The sequence below is a fragment of the Electrophorus electricus genome, chromosome 11 (assembly GCF_013358815.1).
Source record: "Electrophorus electricus isolate fEleEle1 chromosome 11, fEleEle1.pri, whole genome shotgun sequence".
Classification (NCBI taxonomy): Eukaryota; Metazoa; Chordata; class Actinopteri; order Gymnotiformes; family Gymnotidae; genus Electrophorus; species Electrophorus electricus.
The window spans coordinates 8,092,573-8,114,615 of NC_049545.1; the positions used below are offsets into that span (position 1 = coordinate 8,092,573).

At 40.0% G+C, this 22,043-nt stretch overlaps 1 protein-coding gene across 5 annotated transcripts in view; it reads right to left on the reverse strand.

Moving 5' to 3' along the window:
- Window positions 1–341: 341 nt before the first annotated feature.
- The window catches only part of zgc:171482 (zinc finger protein), a 50,575-nt gene continuing 28,873 nt past the window's right edge, over window positions 342–22,043 (reverse strand). For 2 of the 5 annotated variants that reach the window (XM_027026072.2, XM_027026257.2), the window contains 3 exons: window positions 19,562–19,795; window positions 12,227–12,323; window positions 342–2,280 (listed from right to left, as the gene is read on the reverse strand). In XM_027026072.2, the coding sequence (XP_026881873.1) occupies window positions 2,259–2,280; window positions 12,227–12,323; window positions 19,562–19,795 (353 nt within the window). In that variant the 3' untranslated portion in view covers window positions 342–2,258. Of the gene's footprint in view, window positions 2,281–12,226; window positions 12,324–16,942; window positions 17,229–18,109; window positions 18,259–18,485; window positions 18,563–19,561; window positions 19,796–22,043 lie in introns of those variants that run through there. The other 3 variants (XR_003411746.2, XR_003411743.2, XR_003411750.2) reach the window with 3 other exon arrangements.

Sequence of the window (22,043 nt, forward strand, 5' to 3'; positions counted from 1 at the left end):
TGTTATAACGACTGATTCTGGATTTGCCCCTATTAAATCTCGCTCTTCTCCGCACACGGGTCTGCCCCTTTAATGCTCACCATTACGTTTAATGTCTGAAACACACACACACACACACACACACACACACACACACACACACACAAAAACACCAATATGGACATGAGCACGCAGACACAAAGTTCCCTCAAGGAGGGCATAAGTGATGTGCTGGTGATTTTCTGCATGAATCCAATGGCTGATATTGATGACTGCAAGAGATGAAGAAACAGATTGAGAGAGTAAAAAAGAGAAACTTTGTCACTACAGAACCAATTAAGAAACAACAGCCCAGAGACACATTTCTTGTTTCAAAGAGAAAATAGATATCAAGTGTATTTACAAATGTGCACAAATCCTAACATTGTCACTGTTTTCAGTTTCAGAAAAAAATAGAACAGATACAGCGTTGATTTTCATATATTCTACTTAAGAAGCCCCCCAGTGCAACCATATTGTGCCTGTTTGATATGCATTTTATATACATACAGCATATATTCTGTTATCTGTAAATAAACCCTTTTTTTGACTCACACCACATTGTAACTATTACCAATTACACATTTTGTTTGGTGTGTGTTCTTTCAAAAAGGCATTTCACATGATAAGCATTACAACAATAAGAACAGCAAAATGCTCCGAGCACAGAGATTATCTGAAATTGAGTCAAAACCAGTTTAGTAGGTTAATGTGCAGTTTTGTCTTGCATCCTTATGTTGTCAGTGTCTTGCCCTCTGTTTCAAGGCAATGTTCCAAAGTACTGTTGGGCAGGAGAAAGTCACATGGCTAATTCATACCCCTTAAATGGGATTTCTCACAATCCTGTATCCTGATTTAGCCAGCAATTGTCCAGGCTTGACATTTAGTTTGTATGGCAAGATATCAAATCTAGTGTCTCCCAGTGAGAAGTACTAAGGGAATGCTATGTGGTTTTACACATGCTGCTTATTTCTGACACACTGCAGGGCTCTGACTTGAACATGTCCATGAAAGTGTGCTCTCTGCTTTGATGGCTGTTTAAACAGACTCAATAGTTCAAAGGTTAAAAGAGTTATGTTTTAAATAGCGACACAATTTAGACGGCAAAGGATTACTGTAATCCTATAACACTGAGAGATTCAAAAATGTATTTTAAATGATCAGTTTTTCACCCTTATCATTTAAAAACAGACTCAGCATGATTGATAATAATTTTGATTGCATAACTGAATTAAGTCATCCAATTATAAATCAGATTTTTAGAATTATTTCAAATAAAATGCTAGCTACTGAAAACACATTAAAAATAATTGATATGCAACATAAAACGAAGGCATTGAATTGTTTTTTTTCTTTTGTACAGACTGTCCTTTCGGCATAGATATAAGCATGTAAAGTCTAATGCCATCATCATTAAATCAGAAACTGAGTAAATGTGAATGACCTGTTCATTTTGTGTTACAGTGCTCCCTTTCAACACCAGTGGAAAGGAAAAGACTGGGAGAGAGCTACTGATGAATCTGTACTGAGTCCCATAGTAATCTGCAGTCAGCAATTAGCCAAGTAACTCCCTTCAGCAGTAAAGCTTTCTAGTTTTCTTCATAGTGAATTAGGGTGTGATTGAAGACGTATTGTTTAGGGAGAAAGTACTGTGGCCAGTGTGGGAACAGTGGAAAATCCTGGCTTTGGCCACTGGGGCCAAGATCAGTTTCACATCAATGTAGTCCACATGGCATGTACCTGACAAAAAAATCACTAAAATGGCTCAAAATCTCTTCTTTGTGCCTTTTCCAGCTTTTCATTTCTGAGTGATCCATCAGGGCTTTCGGAGCAGAGTGGTGTAGAGATATCACATATAACTGCACACAAGACTTTGAAGATGTAAAGAATTACTCAGGTAACATGACCCTGTCTTTTCAGGCTGGTGTTGTTATAGTATGCTATGCCACTGTCATTGTAATTGTTCTAACAATTTTAACACCAACTGACATCAATTTACCTAAAATTCATACTTTAGCCATAGAGGAGATCAGTGTGAATTTCAAGCTTATGACTTGTTCTAAATGTTGATCTTCAATAGAAATAGCACAAAAAAGGGAACCTGCAAGATAATAATAAGCTCAGTGACAAGAAATCATCTTCCCACCCCTGGTCCCTTTCAGTGCCTGTTCAGCTTTGTAATCTTCCTGTTTTCTTCAGGGCTCCAGCAGGTATGCCACCATTGCCTCCAACAAGAATTCTCATTGCTGATGTTGTTTCAAACTGAAAAATCAGAATCAGAAAAAAATCTACATTAAAAATTAAAATCTGTTTGAAGTTAAAATTTGCTGGAAGAATGTTAAGGCAACATACTGAAAATATACACTAAAGGCAGTGTCAAATTGGATTTAAATTTTACTTTTGTACAATTGGATGCAATCCATTGTGACAAATTTTTTTTTTACATTTACCTGACACTTTTATCCAAAGCAACTTACAATTCTGAGTGAACACAACTTGAGGATTAAGGGCCTTGCTCAGGGGCCCAACAGCAGCAATCTGACTCTGGTGGGACCCTTCTGATTACTATTCAATTACCTTAACCACTAAGCTACCACTCCCCTGTAATGTGTACTGACTTTCATGTAAGGGTGAAGGAGGTGCTTGGTTATATGAGGTCATCTCTGCTGAAGAGGAAGTTTAACATCCATATAATGCACCATGAAAATCTGTCTCGCTGGACTTATTATACTTATTTTAACAATGATATAAATCTCCAGTAGCAAGCTATGAAACAGAGTAAAATGGCAGTTCACCTACTCAAATTAATCGAATTAATGTTGTCAAACTCACTATACATTATCATTTTACCTTTACTTTTAAATATCAGACTAGACTTCAATGTTAAAAAGAAACAGTTGTGCACTGAATAGTTTTACTTGTTAAAGTGTCTTTAACTGAAGCGTGAGGTAGTGGATGAAGGCAGGCTGCGGAAGGGCCTGAAGGACTGCTTACTCATCTTCAGTGCGTACTGCTCCCTGGCCTCCGACATTAAAAGAGTAGAGTGCTTAGAGCTGTTCTCAGCCTCTAGGGAGGCTGCTCACACCTTACCAATGTAAACAACAGACCGAGGCTGGCTAAACAATAAATCAGGCCTCCTGCTAGTTTGCCTCAATAATATTTCCCTGCATCAGTATGACACCCTGTGCCATTCAAAGCACCATGTCCATATCTGAGTAGCCCACGCTCCGCTGGCTGACAACCACATTTTTAAAAAGGGATGTTAAAAAAGAGTGTTTTAATGGCTGGTGGGGTGGTAGAGGTTTGCTTGGCTCATTTCATGGAGCAGAGAGGAGTGAATGTAATGTCAGGACAGACAGTCCCCTATGCGCCCTGTTTTGATTTGATGAGTAATAAATGAGGCCCCATCTTCCATCAAGCTGACAGAAATGTCAATTTTAATAGACCTAGTTTTAGAAGGCACCATGACCTTCCTTTCTTCTCCTGGGCTTCTGGGTGCTGTTTTGTTTATTTGCCTATATGTTTTTAATTATCTCCCTGCTTTAGGAAATGAGTATCATAGAGTTAGTTTATCCACTAGTCTAGACAGAAGGAAGTGCAGCATTGAGAGTAACTTTGTGAAGTGCCAAAGAGTCTCAGTGAGAGAATTGTCTGAAGTCTTAAGCAGACATTTAGCCTTAGTTTTGTTTCCAATCATATAACCCTTTATGACAATGCAGTTTCACTGTCATATATATTAAGTCATGTAGTTATCTGTTCTGAAGTTACATTTTTATTTGAAATAATTCCGTTCTTAAGTGTGCATAACTGACTGGAAATTGAAGCTTTACAGTTTAATATTGAACTCCTGTAATGTACATCTCCTGTGATGTGAAGATTTCACTGTCACGGAACACTCCCCTTCCCTCTGTTCACGTGGTACAGCCCGCCATGTGCAGTGGGAGATAATTTGTAACCATGCCCTTGCTGTTAGCACACACCTGCACATGGATTATAGTTATGTTTGTATGTATTTAAACCCCTGTTGGTGTGTGCCTCTTTGTCAGTCTTTGTTATGGTTATGGTTCTGTTTGTCATGCACGTCGTGATCCTGGTTGTTGTGTCAATGTTAGATGTTATTCATGTTCACCCTGCATGTTCTATGCGAGTGCTGTTATGTTCACCACTTGTGTAACGTCAATTAATGTCTGTCCACGTCGAGGGAGTCTGTGCATCCTGCTCCTTGTCTTGTGGCACTCAGGCTGTTACAGAAAGATCGACCGCCACAGGACACCTACTCTTAAACGGTCTTAAACGTGGCCTTAAACGGACTGCTTATAGGGATGTGCTCAAGGGTGAGCTATAGGGAGAACTCTGAGCAGGCGCTTCCAAGGGAAGAAGTGCGCTGCTCTAATTATCGTAGATATTCCCTTAGCCACGGCATTTCCCAAGGGCTCCTACTGCCAACATCCCAACCTGCTGCCTGGATCCCTGGATGTTGGGGAGAGGACCACGACCAGAGCTTGTGGCCACTCCAGAGGAGGAGGCAAGAGTCTGTTGCAGCCAAGGAGGGGAACCACCTCAGGAATTTCTTGGGGGGGGAGCTAGTACTACCGAGCCAGGACAATGGGGAGCTCAGTGGCTCCACTTGGACCATTACATAGGTGGTCTAGTGGAGTCGGCTAGGTCCCTGGGTAGCGCTGCTATTGTCTGTGTTCCCTGTGTTCCATGTACAGGCCATGAGCACTGGACAGGTCTGCCCAAAGCCCAGGAGGAGGACTGCCTCAAGGGTGTCACCTCTACAATGGGCTCTCCCTGGGCTGCTGGCAATAGGTGGGGGCGTAGGCCGTAGCAGCACATCAAGACCCAGTGAGAACGTGCCCCTCTGCGTGCCCTGCACGCAGCCAGCAGGTGCTGCTTCTGTGTGCCTTTTTTGATTGTCTGTAGGTGCATCTACCTGTCGTTGTGTGCACCCACAGTGCCCTGGGAGAGGCACGGACTTTGCCTTTCCCACTCATGTGCTGAGAGATCTCCTTTTTTGGCGGCTCCTAGCCTGCCTTGTTTTGGGTGGGCATCAAGCTTTGCCGTGCCTTGTGTATGCTTGTGTCAATGTTTACATGGTGGCCTGGGGCTCGCTGTCCCAGGGATGGACACATTGGGAGCTGTGGCCCTTGGGTGCCCCTGCGGCAGTCTGTGCTGTTACATTCACTGTTTTTAATACAAGTTATTATGAATACTATGTCCTCTGGAATTATTGGCATCATACTAGCACCAAAAACTACTTGATCATAATAATTAATCAATTGACTATTAGAAACTTATACCAGAAAGCCTGCTTTTAGCAAAGTAATTAAGAAATGTAAAACAAATTAAGATGTAAGGCTTGTTTCAAGAAGAGTGTACATTTATTTGTTTCCCTTATGAAGTGAGGATGATGTTTAGGAAGGTAATAAAAAATCTCCAAGGGTCTCAGTTGGAGATTCACAAACAATGTTTTTATTGGTAACTCAAAAACTAGGATAAGATTCCACTTCTCTGGAATATGCCAGCAAACTATCTGGAAGTCTTTCCAGTAGAAAACTGGTGATATGGAATAGTTGCTGCAGGATCCTGCTGGGTAAGTAATCATCAAAAGGGGATTGTTCATTAGGTCTAAAAGTTATTTCATTTATTGTTCCTTTGTTTGTACTGTAGAGGTATGAACGAGACATCATTCAGAGCTGAGTAATAACGGAATCTCAGTAAGTAAGCTTTGGGGCATAGATCCTTGAGGTTAAGTTTCTGATGTAGAAGTCATCACTGGCAATAGAAAAAAGCTTTTGGTGTAATTGTAATGTTACTTTAATATATCTGCTTATTTTATTATGGTTTTTATTTGTTAATAAGTTATTTGTTTTTCAGTGCATATAGTTTTGTTTTGTTTTACCAAGAAAAGTGACCTTGACTGCACTATAAGCTATGATTGAGAAATAATTAATATATTACTAAAACACATTGGCAGGTACAATTAAAAATTAACAATCCAATGGTTTTTGAAGTCTCACACTCTTCAAAGTTTAAATAGAATTGTTTTTTGCTACCACCAACTCAAGGATCATTGTCTTACTTGCTCATTGGCCTGCGGTAATGAAACAATTCACAGGCAGTGACTGAGAGTAGCTTCTTCTTCACTGTAGGCTGCAAGTTTTTCTTTGCCACACTTTTGGATGTTGCAAAAGAGGGGCAAGAGAGATTAACAGGCCACTTCTGAAGGACAGGGTGAGAAATGGGATTTTACAGCCAGTCTCTTTATGCCTGTGCAGCAGTGCAAAGAACTAATCCCCAGCGACTGGCAGCCGAGCTCACGTCCCCTCGCCAAAGCTCCTTACACAAAGTGAGGCTCTTCCAGTCTGCTCAGTGCTCTGCAGAGGGTGGAGCCTCAGCCTCAGGCCTATGGCCCACAGGCCCCTGGGGACATGAGGGTATTAACTCCAAAGCCAGGCTTCCAGCCTATGCTTGGCTGCATGAGGGACAGCACATAGACACATAAAACAAGGCAAAAGTAAAATGCCTTTATGCCTGAGTTCAAACAACTATCTTCTATTAGAATTAATCCCTGTAAGCAAGTCAGGACATTTTAAATGTCCCATGGGAATGTCCAGGAATGACCTAGCTTTTAAAGCCAATGCATCCATTTACAGCACTGACATGCTATGATTTATGTGGATTTCTTTTCAAGCTCTATAACCTGTCACTTCTGCGGGGGGAGGAAAGCTCACAAGCTGACTTGTGTTACCACCCCTATGCATCCTCTATCTGGAAATTAGAATTGTTCTCACAGCAGGAAATGGGTCACCAAGCCTTTTTTTTCACCCATGGGTAACACAGATCGGGACTCCGGCAGCAGGAACTGCATCGTTCCACTCTGTGAGCTGCCTCCTCTGGTGTACTTCTAGGGGTTTCATCTGTGTAATGGGAGTGTGCTGCTCAGGGAGAGTGATTACAGAGGTAGGGAGAGACCAATGAGCTGGAACCCCCTAGCGTGTTCCAGGCAGCCTGGGGGATCGATGGAAGAATCTGCAGAGCTAAACACTTGTCCTGAAAGCTCAGATTACAATGCTCCCAACTAATCAAACAACAAGTCTATTTAAGCAGCCTCCCTTGCACTCTCTGTATCACACATTCTCTTGCACTCTCCAGGAGCACAGAACCCATTTCTCTATTGTGTATATTATTTATTTCTCCTTTTAAGCGGTTTTCTTTCCACTGCTTTGTCCATGTTCTCTTTAACTAGGAGGTGCAGGAGGATCGGGATGCCTCTATTCCTTCTCCTCACGGTAGCTGCCTCCCAACATCCCTGCACCCTGTTGCTATCATCATGCCAGAAGATGGATACTGCCTCATCCCCATCCTGGTGCCCTGCTGTCCCCCTGCTATTTGCAGTAAAATGCTTTGTTGTCTGTATTCCTGCTTTTGGCTGCACTGCTGCCAACACTAAATCACTGCCTTATCCAGTCTACAGCCTCAGGGCATGCAGTAAAATTCCCATAAAAGAGGGGACAGATGCAGTCGCCTGGCCTCAGGGTGATGTAGCAGATGCCGAGCCGGGCTGCCTTTAAGATAACAGGTGTGTAATCATAGAAGAGCAGACCTGTGTGCTTCTCAGCTGCAAAGGAGATAAGAGACCATACTCAGCAAAAAGAGAGGAGTGTGTATGTGCATGTATAGTGTGGGCAGAGGGACGTATCAGTGAATGGCAAGTGCTTTCAGCACCCACATGCATAGCTTTAATTCTAGCTTGTTTTCATCTACAGTACAAGAAATGTACTACTAGGGCAGCACCAAACGTCCAGATAAAAGAATGCAAAATTAAGAGGAAACAGTGCCATTTTTGGGAGATTAGGGCTGCTGGTAAGTTTCAGATAATAAATGTTGGTAGAGGGATTTTTTAAGGCCAACTCAGAGTGTGTGTTTAGGGATGAGAATGAGCTGGGACAGGAATGAATGACTAAGCTAAGGGCATACAAAAAAGAGTCCTTTGCTTACAGAAACAATTCAGTCCTTATACAATGTCTGAGGCTGTTGGTTAAAGAGGTCAGTGTATTTGGTAATGATAGAGGCTGGGTGCTGAGTGTGTTTGGTTGAGCTTTAGTATCACGAGATCCAGGGCATTAGCAGGGTGACAAAATAAGAATCAAGGACCTTTCTACAGTATCACACTAAAGTAAATGATGGCCAGTACCCTGGTGGTACTAATGGCTTGTAGCTATTGAAGGACCCCCTGCCATTCCCCTGGGAGGGAGCCTGGACAGCAGAACCATGTAACTCTCCTTCGGTGTTAGCCCATGAGCCCCCCAGTGGAGGGCAGTGCTGCCCAGAGGCAGTCAAGCACAGATAACTAGATGTGGCAGCCCAGTCATGGCTGACCTCATTGCACCAGCTCTTCTGCTTTGAACAGAGAGACCAGCCCCAACGAGCCCAGGCAAAGGTCAGTGAGCATGGTTAGCAGAGAGGCTGGCTGGACGGGAGGTCCTGCAGTTATAAATAACCTCACCCTGGTTCCTGCAGGTTGCCTGCCCTTCATCACCAGAGAAACCAAGGGATGCTGTCCACTTTGAGAAACCAGTTCCCAGAGTTGAGTGGAGTGGTAGTGACACTGACTAGCAGTGACTTCTAAGTTTAAAACATGACCTTTATGTCTCTATTTTAACATGGCACTAAAGCATCCCAGGGTCTGTATTACTGATGGGTAGTAATTTTGGGACTGATGTGGACCATGAGCTGCAGCAGAGAGTGTCAAGCTGTATGCAATTGCTCTCTTTCTGCTAACCCACAAGAAGACTTTCTTAAATGTTCTGCCCATTTTGCAGCTGGAGAATTATGGCTGATGCATATTGGACCATCACTGTTGCTCAACACAGAACACTTCAATTAGGTAACACTAGCATGGAGCACGAAGAAGATAGAAAATCGGTCTGTGACTCTGTAAATTCAACATATTTATTATGAAAGTATTTATCTTAATGTTTAAACTGACAAAAATGGAGATCAACAATATGTGCCAATTTGTGTCATAAATGGCTGCTTCATATTGAAGGAGATATTCTTGAGTGATTTAGATTGCAGAAAGTGTATGCTAAAATCAATTTCATTCACATTAGCACCAGTTCCTTTAGGCTGAATATTACCCTTGTTTTATTTAATGCCATGAAGAAGGAACAAAACAAAGCTTTTATGATGCACAGTATATTAATCACTGATATACTGAGCTTTATGATGTAGAATAGCAATATCAGAAATATCGTCCTGGAACATCAGAAACAACCTTTATTTTTGCACTGAAAAAATTATTGCTAATTGTTCATATGATATCAGTAACTGCCATAATGACCTGTACATGATCTTACAGAGGGCATTTTAAAGCTACAGAGGCCTTAAATCACACAGTGGCCCTAGATCACAACTGTCACAACTGGTGATGACACCTGTCTTCCTGAGAGAGACCTGTAACAGGAAGTCATGTTTCTTGGCAAGTAGTGTGCTTGCTACACAATGCTTATTTTTGAAACATGGTACATAATTTATTAATTTCTAGATTAATTTATGTAATACTTAATTTATTTTAGATTTATTAATTAGATTTATTTTGCCATTGCCTTTACATCTATTTAGGATTTTTGGAAAGATGAGGGACAGATGGTTAGTGAGTAAAACCGAATAAATTAATTATTATTTTATAATCCTGATAGTAAAGGTACTTGTAAAGTATATCAATTTAAACTTAAGGCAATTAAAACTTAAAGACAAACCTAGAAATAACATTTATAGAAAATAAAGCCTCAGTAAAATAAGGCCTCAGTAAGGTTCTCAAGAAAAGGTGATTTATCGGAATTTCTTAGTTTTGTAATCATTGTCTGTGTGTGCACTAGGCCCTATATGTGTCCAAACGCGCAGGGTGAAGAGATGGTTGTTAAGGGCTGTTCATTTTCATTTGTCTATTAAAATGTTAATATGGCTGTTACTTGTCTGTTAAAATGTCCTGGTGAAAATTAATCTCCTTGCCACCACCCGCAAGGCAGCACTTGGTTTCCTTGTTGTCATGAATCTTGAGGAATGCCAGTCTATTTTATGATGAGGCTGCAAAAATACCTGCTAGTTTTGTGAAGGTTTTCTAAACAATTGCTGACTTTAGGATTATACTTGAAATGCTCCATCCCAGTTCCATGGCTGGAAAAATAACTTTCTACTGTAACTTAACTATAGAAACATTTTAATCCATCACATTTCTTCACAGTAATGAGGAATAATTTAATTTAAAGTAATTAAACTTTCAATAGAAAAAATATTTAGGATTGAAATAGTAACATCATATCTTTCTAATATGTTACATAATTGGCTTTCAAATCCAAAACTAGGTTCCAAAACAACATCTTTTTATATAAAAGGAAATACAGCCAGTGGCCTCTTGCAGTTGTATTAAGAATGCCAGAATGGATTATTGGAACCTTTCATTTGATGTTAAGTTACCTACTGACTAGGCCGATAGTATATATAAAATGTCAGAACACAAATTTATTTGAGAATGATGAGAAACTAATTTCAAGCACTTCGAGGGAGCACAGTAATGACAAATGTCTGAACAGCTTTGGTCTGTCATCAGAGGCATAAATGACCATAGCATATTTAGAAAGTAATCTCTGATTAACAACTGGCTTGCCTGGCCTACTAAAGAATGACATAAATAAGAAATTACATTAAGTATAAAGGGTTTCAGAAAATGCTTGCAGTACCAATAGACAGCACTTAGGAGCTCAAAATATATAATTTTATAGGTTAAATTGTATTATATATATTTCAATTAACATGTAATACATATTTTATATATATTTACCATATTTCTGGACAGTAACAGTTTAGGGCAACATAGCTTCATAAAATTAATGATAAACTATTTCAACTATTCTAGTTAAGGAAAAAAAATAGTTGATCATAACTATAATCAGAGCAGGTTAATATAGTCTGTAGCAGATGGCTGCTTGTATCTAGGCAAAGATCTGAGGACTCTTCCTCCTACGAAACACATTCCTGCTGTGCTCTGATTTACTGCGGAGGTGTTCAAGGAAAAAGCCTCGTTCAACAAACATGCTAAAGCAAAACAGCTAAATGCCCGAGGTAAACAAGATGGTTCAGAAAGCACAGCAATGGACCCACTGGACTAGTGGTTAACGGTACCCTTTCTCCAATATACTTCTATGCCTTTAGAGATTTCTTATTAGAGAGGATGTAGCTGTAATTACCATGAATGATGGGACAAACTAAAAGACAGTGGTGATTTGGCTTTCAGCTTGTGTTCTCCTCTCCCTTCTCCACACCTCTGGCTGTGTTGGCACGCTAATCAACTGGTTGATTGTGAAGAGCAATTAGGGGGCCACTGTTACTGATTTAGTAGTTACAGTCTCCTCACGTAGGGTGTAGAATTAGACTAGCTGTGTACCATAAAAATACTATTGCTGTGAAGGGAGAGTAAAAAAGCTCACTGTGTGCCTGAATTATGAAGCATAGTCTATCTCTGTCAGCTGAGCATGCCATCATGATCTGCACAGCAGGGATGTTCCTCTCTTCCTCTCTTTCTGTTTCTCTCTCTCTCTCTCTCTCTCTCTCTCTCTCTCTCTCTCTCTCTCTCTTTCTCTCACTCTCTCTCTCTTACTTGCTCTTCCTTTTCTCACACTTTTGTCATTATTCTCTCCTTCTTTGTCTTTCAGTATATTCTTCTAGACACGTCTGTTCTTCCCATTGCTAAATCACAGTGCCTATGATACCTTCCACTTTAGCAGCGAGAGGGAATTTGAAGGCAAACTCTAGCTCAGCAGAACACCGCAGCATGTCACATTTGAGGCTCTGGCAAAGCAAAATAAGCAGCTGCGTTAATCATACTCACAGGTGGCAATCCTTATCCATCACAGTCCCATTCACATAATACAGTATAGAAAACAAAATAGCATGTTTAACTGGTTGTAGTTCAGACAAAACTTTTTTGTCAATGGCAGTTCTCCAGTTTATGCCACAGTGGCCTGTAAGGGTTGTGAGGTAGTTCTGTGTATAGTGGAAGTCAACCAGATGCAATTTTTGTCCAGTATTTAATGTTAAAAGCACATATTTAAAACAAGCAAACAAATAAAAACCCTCTGAAATTTCTGAGAGAAAAGATTTTTGTTTAAATGGAGGGATAAGTGAAGTAAAGTTCACTCACTTGTTTTGGTGCTTGGAGCCCTGGAGGTGTGCATGGTACTGCTCAATGGAGTTCAGAACCACCTTACACACACTGCAAGAGTAACTACTGCGCAAGCCTGCAACACATAGCCATAGAAATATGTCACCATCATTGTTAAAGATGAATGCTGTGGTAATGGGAGCAAAATATGAGTTATATTTGCTTCATTCTTTTACATCAATAGCAACAACATTTTGTGTGCTTTTGTTCATTTGTGATTGGTTTATATCACTGCTTCAATCTATGATGAGAAAATCTATATTTAGGCTGCAGACTGTTCTTGTACTCCATTCCGTGTAACAATTACTCGCTTGAAAAATTAATGTATTGTCAGTATACCAATTGATAACATCAATGAAAACATTATCAAGCCAGTTCTCTTGGTAATCAATTCCTATTAAAATACCTCTTTTCAATCTCTTGAAATTTCAAGTGTGTATTAGCATTTGAAGATTTTTTTTTTTGTCCTAGTGACCTTTTGATTTGAGGGAAAATGGATTGGATGGTTTAGCAGAATAGAGAGAAGCCACGTGCACAGCCCTGCACTGGGAGCAAAACAGATGTGTGCTAATGAAGGGGTTTGCAGGTGGTACAGAACAGCAGTGGCCCAAAAAATAAATGGATGGATGAGAAGAATGAGATAAAAAAGAGAGCAAGAGACAAACAGACAGACAGACAGACAGACAGACAGACAGACAGACAGACAGACAGACAGATAGACAGATAGATAGATAGATAGATAGATAGATAGATAGATAGATAGATAGATAGATAGATAGATAGATAGATAGATAGATAGATAGATAGATAGATAGATAGATAGATAGATAGATAGATATAGAGGGGGGCTGGAGAGGTGCAACACTTTTTGTCACATACAGAGGAACCACATGACTCCATGTAGTGGCTTCATTTCAGTTAGACATCTGCAGAGTTATTTCTGACAACATTTATTTCTGTTGAAAATTCTGCACAACACTTAACTTCTACCAAGAGAGCTGCTTCTATCTTCTTCTAAGTGATATTAAGGACACTCTGTTGGCTTTTAAACCAAATGTTTAATAAAACTAACAGGTTTTGGCATGAGTCATGAACAGGGATGACACCCTGCATCAGGGAGGTCATTATTAGTACATAATTCACCCACGTATTGAGGTGCAATAGTTTAAAATGTTTCAGTATAAATCCATATTTAAGGTACCTTGGTTTCTTGGGGTACTGTGCTTGATGCGAATTGCTGACTCTGGAATGATTCTTTACTCACTTTCACTCACTTCCCTTTAGTTTCCCAAAATCATTGCATCACGATTATATTGGCATGGGAGAGTATCATTTGAAAGCTATCATTCTTTAGACTATGGTGAATTTCATAATCTTGGTGTATGACCAGTAAACCATGCTGTTTCACAATGTATTATAATAATCCTAAATTCTATAAATATACAAAACAATATCACATATAAGGCAAATATGTGTACATATTTTATACTATGATTGCTTCTTATATTTAGTTTACTTAGGTTTGTTTTCAGGAATCATATGCTACCTATGTTTCCTGAGGCACTGTTGTAGCAAGAAACTTGGACATTGGGATGATTCCTTCATTCATTCCACCAACAGACCAAACAGATGGTGATGCTATCTACTGTGTGTTGAAGCCTCAAACACATCTGCATAGCTGTTCTTATTCAGAGGGAACATATCACTGAACTGACAAGCATAGCAAATAAGGTGCAGTGAAAAGAGTCATTGGCTATAGGAACTGGCTGTGAAACATACTGATGTATTACCAGAAGCACTTATGTACAATTCCAAGCATTTATTTCTGTTAATAAGTACTCTTGATCAATATTTCCTACATGGTGGAGCCCTGATGACCTAATATGGATGATAATAAACCTGTCTATCAAGGAACCACAGCTGTTTATAATCCCTGGTAATTAAACAATTCATGAATACCACAAAGAACCATGTATATATATATATATATATATATATATATATATATATATATATATATATATATATATATATATATATATATATATATATATATATATATAAACAGTGAGAGAGAGAGAGAGAGAGAGAGAGAGAGAGAAAAAGAGAGAAAGAAAGCAAGCCCAGGCTGATGAATGTTTCATCAGGGAGGGGTTGAAAGTTTACTACTGAGTATTGCCAGTAGGCAAAGATGTAGCTCTTATTTTTTCAGACAGCAGTCCAAAAATCTAATTATTTTTTTCTAGTAACTGCTATCAGGAAAAAGGAGCATTCCAGGAATCTGGTTCCAAAATCTAAAAGTTTCTAGACAGGTCTACACTGTTTTCTGGGTCTTTTATGTTATATTGTATAATTTGTAAGATAGTTATGATGTATAAATTTATTGTCATCATAAACTATAATGTTGAATCCATCTAATGTAAAGCCTTACATTAGATGGATTCAACATTATAGTTTATGATGACAATAAATTAATACATCATAACTATCTTACAAATTATACAATATAACATAAAAGACCCAGAAAACAGTGTAGACCTGTCTAGACAAGGAACAATTCTACACTGTTAATGAACTAAGACCTTTAAAGGTTATTGAGTTAGTAGTCAATAAGGAACTTATAGAAAAGCCAAATTCAATGTAAATTCAATCACCAGACTGCTGACTTTGTGTACCTGTATTCACTTTTGATTTCTGTTCAGTTTCCTGATGCAAAGTATTGCCATATATACTGTATACATACCAAGCTGGTTTTCTCCTGTTTCCCTTGTGAATAAATGAAACAAAGTGAACAACAGTAGCCATTGACATATTCAAAAGCATGAAGGAACTCTCTGCCACATACTGGCCAGTAGCCTCTAGGTAAAAGATATGTCCCTGTCACATTCAGAAACCACCTAACCACCAAATTTGTCCCTTTCTTCTCGCCGTCTTGATGAAACCTGTATCCAGCTGCTTTTTGCCTAGTATGTATTGGTGGGAAAATATGTTAGCTGATATCCATAGGTTTGTTGCATCCTGTACTACCTGCTCTCAATACAAACTCTCCAGAGCTGTACCTGCAGGGAGGCTCATGCCTCTTCCCATACAATCTCACCTTTGCTTTCATTTAGTGGTACATTCCCTGACTGATCTTCCCCCTTCTCAGTTGTTTCAACACTACTCTCACAATTATAGGTTCTCCAGGGGAGTCATCTTAATTCTTTTTCCCGGTCTTCCTACTGCTTTCCAAACTCCTGAAGCCCTGTTTAATTATGTTTTCAGATTTTTCTGTATTCCTGAGGCCATATTTTCATAGACACAGCGCAAGTGCAGAAATAAGGCTTAAGACCATGGTGCAAGCACGTGTGGGTGTGGCAGAAATGTTGTTGGCTATTTTCATGAATGACGGCAGAGGCATTAATCCTGCACAGAGCAATGTAATTACAAAAGGATCTTGGAATTCACTGAATACATGATTGGGAGGTGTGGTTAGGTGTGCCTCTGCAATATCCAATCAGATGAACTCCTCTTATTCTCTTTAAAAGGTGAGCTGTGTGATGTGCTGGCAAAACAGTGCAGTGACATTTTGTCATGGCAGTGAATGTGCAGCAGTGGCAGAACAAACAAAAATTCATGGATGAGGAAGCAGACATACTTGTCAGGGAATTACAGAATTGCCACACCAAAATATATGGCACTCAAAGCAGTACTATTCTTGTTCACTGTCATGAGAATAAAATAAATATTTACATAATTCTGATATGATGAATTATGTAAATTATATAACTTTTCTGTGTGTACTGACAGGTCAACCATCTGATTCGCATTTAATAGTCACGACGGAACTGTTTTTCCTTACAAAAATAATCTGTGAGCATCTGGCCAGCTTCTGACACATTACACTCAGCTGTATGACACAGAAGACCACTCAACAGCTATGCTTCTATCATAGATTTCCAAGCACCATAGATGTCGTACTGTTGCCATGTAAAAAAAAACAAATGCTGCAAAGTGGATGGCAGTCCACCAAACTAGGCTTGCCTAGTTGTTTTTCACAAGTTTTGAAAGAGAGAGAAAAAACTTGCATACACTGTAAAATTAGCTTCGCCATTACACACAGAGATAAGGATACCATTAATGAAAAAACGATGTATTCCTTCATTCTTTAAAAATGTGTCCTTGATCAAAAATGTTGCCACTGAAGAATGATGATAAAATATACAGCAGAATACAATAAAATTTCATGTGTCTTTTGGTGCACACTTATGCACAACTGTCCAAGGTGACTCTCATTTGGAACACAGCACATCATCATGGTAATGTATAGCAGGAAGAGGCAATGCTTGCTCATTCCATTTCCTCTTCCTTGCAGTAATGAGTTTTCCAAGTCTCTCAGGGGCAGCTGGAAGGATTGTTCCATCACATAGAGGGATGCAAGCAGGCCAACTCACACAAGCAGGACAGGGCTCTTTCATAGAAGTCTCCATGACCAGTGGTCCACCCAGGAGTAAATCGAGCTTATGCCAAAGTATGTCCACATGTTAAAATACAAAGACTGTAACTAAATAATGGCCTTTAGGTTTAGTAGACATGCTGCAGTAGGAAAAATATCACTTTTTATTTGTTTGTCCTTGTTCACTATATCCCTAGAGAGTCCTCTCTTTGTCTGTATTTAACAGACGGTATTAAATAATCTAGGTGCATCCCTGAGTCCTTGTCCTTTTTTACAGATTCCAAGCAGTAGCAGCAGTATTCATAGTAGTAGAGCATTTGCCTGTTCTCTTTCTCCTTTTTTTTCCAGAGAAAATGAATATACCTGGCTAAAAGCAGATGAGGGCCATCCTTTGTCCCCATGTCCTCAACATCAAAATAAAGCCTCCGCTGGGAGCCCATTACACTGAAGTGGTTTCCTCATAAACAGGCAAGACTGTGGGCTGTAATCTTCCAGTAGTCACTTTGCTGATGGGCTGAACAAGTGGGAGGTCTTCCAGTCAAGTCACTGGAGAAAATTAAGTGTAGGATGTGTGTGCATTTGTGCACAGGTGTGTATGCATGTGTGTGTGTGTTTGTTTTCTGTGTGTGTAAGTGTGCATGCATGTGTGTGTCTGTGTGTGTATCCAGGACTTCACCTTCACCTTGTGGGATTCTGATAAGGATGATGAATGAGGCATGGCATGCTAGCAAGGCCTAATACTGCCCCATTGGGCTCAAAGGACAGCCACACCCAAGCTATCCCAAAGAGCCAGCTTTATACAAAGCATAAGAAGAAGGTGAGAAGGGTTTGGGACAGTCATGTTTGGGAGAGCATGGGTTCACCAGGATAACATGAGAGTGTTATCACTAGATTGCTCTCACTCTGATTAATATGGCAGAGCTGTGGTGTTTCCAATACTGAATTTAGAAGCAGTAACAGCACCAGTGTAGAGTTGGAGCCTTGTGTGTATCCATTTCCAGGGTGTTATAATCAACAACAAATATTTCTGGTGTGATTTAAATAGAAGCTGACATTCACAGTGAAATGATCTAAACAAGGACATGCTTTGGCTTGTTGGCTGACTGAAGGCTGGCTAGTCCATCAGGATTATAGAGACATCGCCATATTTACCACTTGTGTTCCTCTAGCATAAGTGATATGTTGCCTCTAATTTTACAAAGGACAAACTATTTAATAAGCATGTCCAACAACAGCAAGACATGGAGAACAGCTGCTGTACTTTCTCCTGGGATAAAACGCTTTGTGCTACTTCTGCAAATTAAAAACTCAATCAGTTTATCCCATGAGAACATTTAAATACACCTGTCTATTTTGGATTTTAAAAGCTTGATCATAGAAAGGTACTAAACAGCTATAGACAAATGAAGTATGACTTATTGGCTCACACTTTTTATGCTGTGGCTTGCCAGGTTTCCGTCCTTGGCAAATGAGTACCTGGTGATCCTCGATAAGCTGTCTTGGGACACTGCCTTGCTGACAGCTGTCCTGCATGCCTCTGTCTCCTGATGGGTGCCAAGCACCCAGTCTGTTGATGCTGGATGAAGGGGAAGCACTGATTACATGTGTGAACTTGGAGTCCCTCCAATCTGTCAAGGTGTATTTAAGAAAACCCTTGCACGTGAGGGAATATCTAAGTGTCACCTTGTAATGTATTTGATATTTATGTCTGTCTCATTTTAATATCTAAGCTCTTAACCCCACATAAACAAGTCTTCTCTGTCTTAAAATGAATGAAAAACAGCATTTGGTTGGTCATGGTACCTCGCATTGTGTTTAATTGCCTCTGACACCAGCTGCCAGCTTAGAGAGCAGAAGTTGACAAAGAATCCCTGGAGCATCTGATGAAACAAAGAAGGCTCACAATGGCTGCACCTCTTTATTTTGAAATACATGAAAAAGCATTTGAAACCCAGCCCTTTGAGTTATGTATCTTGAAAGTAGGATTTGATGGAGCTGACTTTTCTGCAGGAAAGCTATTTGATATGGTAGTGATTGAAGTCCTAAGCTACAATGCAGGGTCAGTCACAGTGTTGTTAAAGTGGCAACATATGTTATGACACGTAGGACATGCAAGTGCATGACTGTGTTTAACAATAACCCCACTCCAAGGCACATATTATTTACAGTATGCATTACAGAGGTGTAAAGTTCACTAACTAAAGCTACCTGCTGGCTTAAGCTAATTTGCAGTATAAAGGAGGTGTAATAAAATTGTGCAAAGGTTTTCACTTTCTGAACCTGATCTATCCTTGGTCCCTGTATGTAGTCCTTGCAGAGATAGACAGAACATAATGGACTGGATTTTATGAGGGTGTATATAGCAGAATTTTCTGAGAAATTCTAAGTAGCAATAAGTCTGTGAAACAACCCTGAATTTTGGGTTTCACATACAATCACCATGGAAATCATAAAATGACATCTGATTATGCTGGCAACAATATGGAAATTCAGCATGCAATGCAAGTGCAATGTTACTGTCTTTTGTCATTGTATACTGTTTTCTGTTGGACAAGTGGACTACTTTCTATTTTCAAGTGGAGGCCCAATAGTCTAAATTTTAATGTTCAAATCCAGTTACTTCATCATTCACATCATCACTCACTGTCAGCATGAACAGAGGCTCTTTGAGCCTGATTATAGACTAACAACACAAACACCATGTTATTAAAGACTGCAGTACCTCAGCTGATGTCAGTACTTTAAGTGAGGTCAGTTAAATAGTTTTTTTGGTCTATTTAAATACTGAGTGAATGGTTCAGGTGAGATTTTACCATTTGATTTTACTGGCTGCTCAGCAGTACGTGTCTGCTCACCCTTCCCTGCAGCTCCAGTCTCACCTGTGCCCTCGGCAGCGTCCAGGCTACCCGCCAGCTGCTCCAGAAGGCGTGCCCGTGATGCATTGCGCTTGTGCTTCTTGCCCTCGTAGTGTTGCTGTGCCATCAGAGGGTTGTTGAACCAGGCGCCACACAGGCAGCAGTACTTGCCCGCTTCCCCGTTGCTGCCCGCGGGGGGCCATGAGGGCAGAGGGGGTGGCACCGGCTCTGTGGGCTGAGGTGTGCTCAGGGTCGAGTCTGCACAGCAAGTGTTGAGACAAAAAGCACAGTAAAAATACCTCCTACTCATGTAAACACAATACACATTCTGCTGCTTATAATGATTAATCAATATTAACAGGCTTCATCACCCTGTTTGAAATTCTGCATACATTGAAAGACTAATGCTGTTTGTTAAATAGGTAAATCTGTATCACTGCCAGATTAATCTACACTAGAGAGTAGCTGCAATAAGTGTGAGGCAGGTCAGCAGAGGGCCAGTACCCCTCTAGGGATGCATCTCCCTATGTCTGCAAGTTGGGGAATCCTCCTCTGAAGAGTGATAAAAAAAGCAGGAATGGAAATCATCCAGGCGGCCCACTCTCCATATCACTATAGACAGGTTACCATAGTTACCAGCCCCAAATAGCCCACAGGCCTATTGCCGGTCTATCTGCCTTTCAAAGTAGAATAGAATCCACATCTGTTTCATTATAAATTAAGTCTATTTCTAATTTTACCTTACTTCTAAAGGCTATAGGGAGATGTCTAATGTTCCATTACAAAAATAAATGAATAAATAAATAGGATCGAGAATGCAGGAAGTTCAGAGTAGCACAGGTTGCTAGGCACGCAGTAGCTGTTGCTAGGACTACTGTGGACAGTGAGGGAAAGCTCAAGTGTTCATACTGTCTCTCATATTACACTGCATATGTGATACAGGTAAATTGCTCAGGTGCAATGCCTGGAGATGGGATGCATAGAACACATGTAATTCCTAGCAGCTTCATGCTTAAAACAACATTGTATATTTAACTGGTGGCTTCTGCAGAGGCTTTTTGAACAGGCTAAGTACACTTCTGTGGGTATGCATATATGTGGTTATCTTTCAGGATGGACTGAGATTGGTGAGTGAGGAACCACATAAATAGAAAAACACAAAAACTATTCTTCAAATAACCTTCAAGCTCTGTGTTACTGAAACATAGCATTATTGCATATCTAATACATTGGGATTCATTTCTTAAGATCCATATAGTAGGCGAGCTTTCAAAGAGTTTCTTTGAGATCCCAAGTCTTGACCTTTCTGGTTGCCTAGCAAGTGTTTAGTGAATTTAGTTGATTAGTCAGTCATATTAAAGCAACACAAAGCCAAGAACACATAGTTACTATGTAACTATGGTTCTCTCTCCACCTCTCACCACCCACATTGCACGCTTATGAGTGAGATGATTCAAACCACTGTGTGGACATCACTTTAAACCAGCCTTTCACAAGATTTCTTTCACAATGATATGAGCATGGCACTCATGTAGACTCTTGTGAAAACAACTACAAAAACAATAATATGGTCTAAAAACTACAATACAATCTACAATAAAAACTACAATATGTTTTATGATCTATAATGGGGGGATGAGGGAGGGGGTTGATAAAAGAGGAGGGATGCATGTGGCTGATCTCAGGAGTGAGTATGAGGCAGAGACAGCCCATGTGGCTGATCTCAGAAGAGCACTGTGAGGCAGACAGCCCATGTGGCTGAACTTAGAGGAGAAGTGTAAGGCAGAGACAGCCAATGTGGCTGATCCCAGAAGAGCAGCGTGAGGCAGAGACAGCCCATGTGGCTGACCTGGCCAGGTAACCAGCTCTCAAGGACATCTCCAACACAAAGCACCCCTGCTGTCCCCATCAGCAATTGTCTAATGGAGCTCTCTTTAGCACAAAGGTCTTGAGTTGTCATGAAGGTTACTGTGACTTTAATCTCTCCTAAAATATCTCCACTTTCATTACAAGTTTTAACTTAGCAAGTGTTCACTTATGCATTCATTAGACAGTTGCATCAATAGTACCAGACTTCTCATGAAAATCAGAGCTTTTCTTTGTTGCATTCTTTAAAAAATCATAATAAATGACACATTTGTTACAAAACACTAAGTTCAATGTATAAATTGTATCCAAATTACATTTGAAATACAATTTCACACCCTAAAGTACCTCTTGAAATAGCAAATTGGACAGAAAATGAGTAACAGATGTACATGCTGATGAACTATGATCTGCCTGTCTAGTCCTGAGAAATGCTTGCATCTTGTTTTCATCAAATCACACTCTGATGATAGGAAATGAAACTTAATAGCACCAACAGCCTAAATATAGAAGCCCACCCCTACTGCTAGTCTACCAAAGCATCTGCTAAACATCTATCACATGGCAGGACATTCTTTGAAATAGAGCACAGCCAGGACACTGGACAAAACTGTCAAAACAAATGTGCATCTCTGGAAGA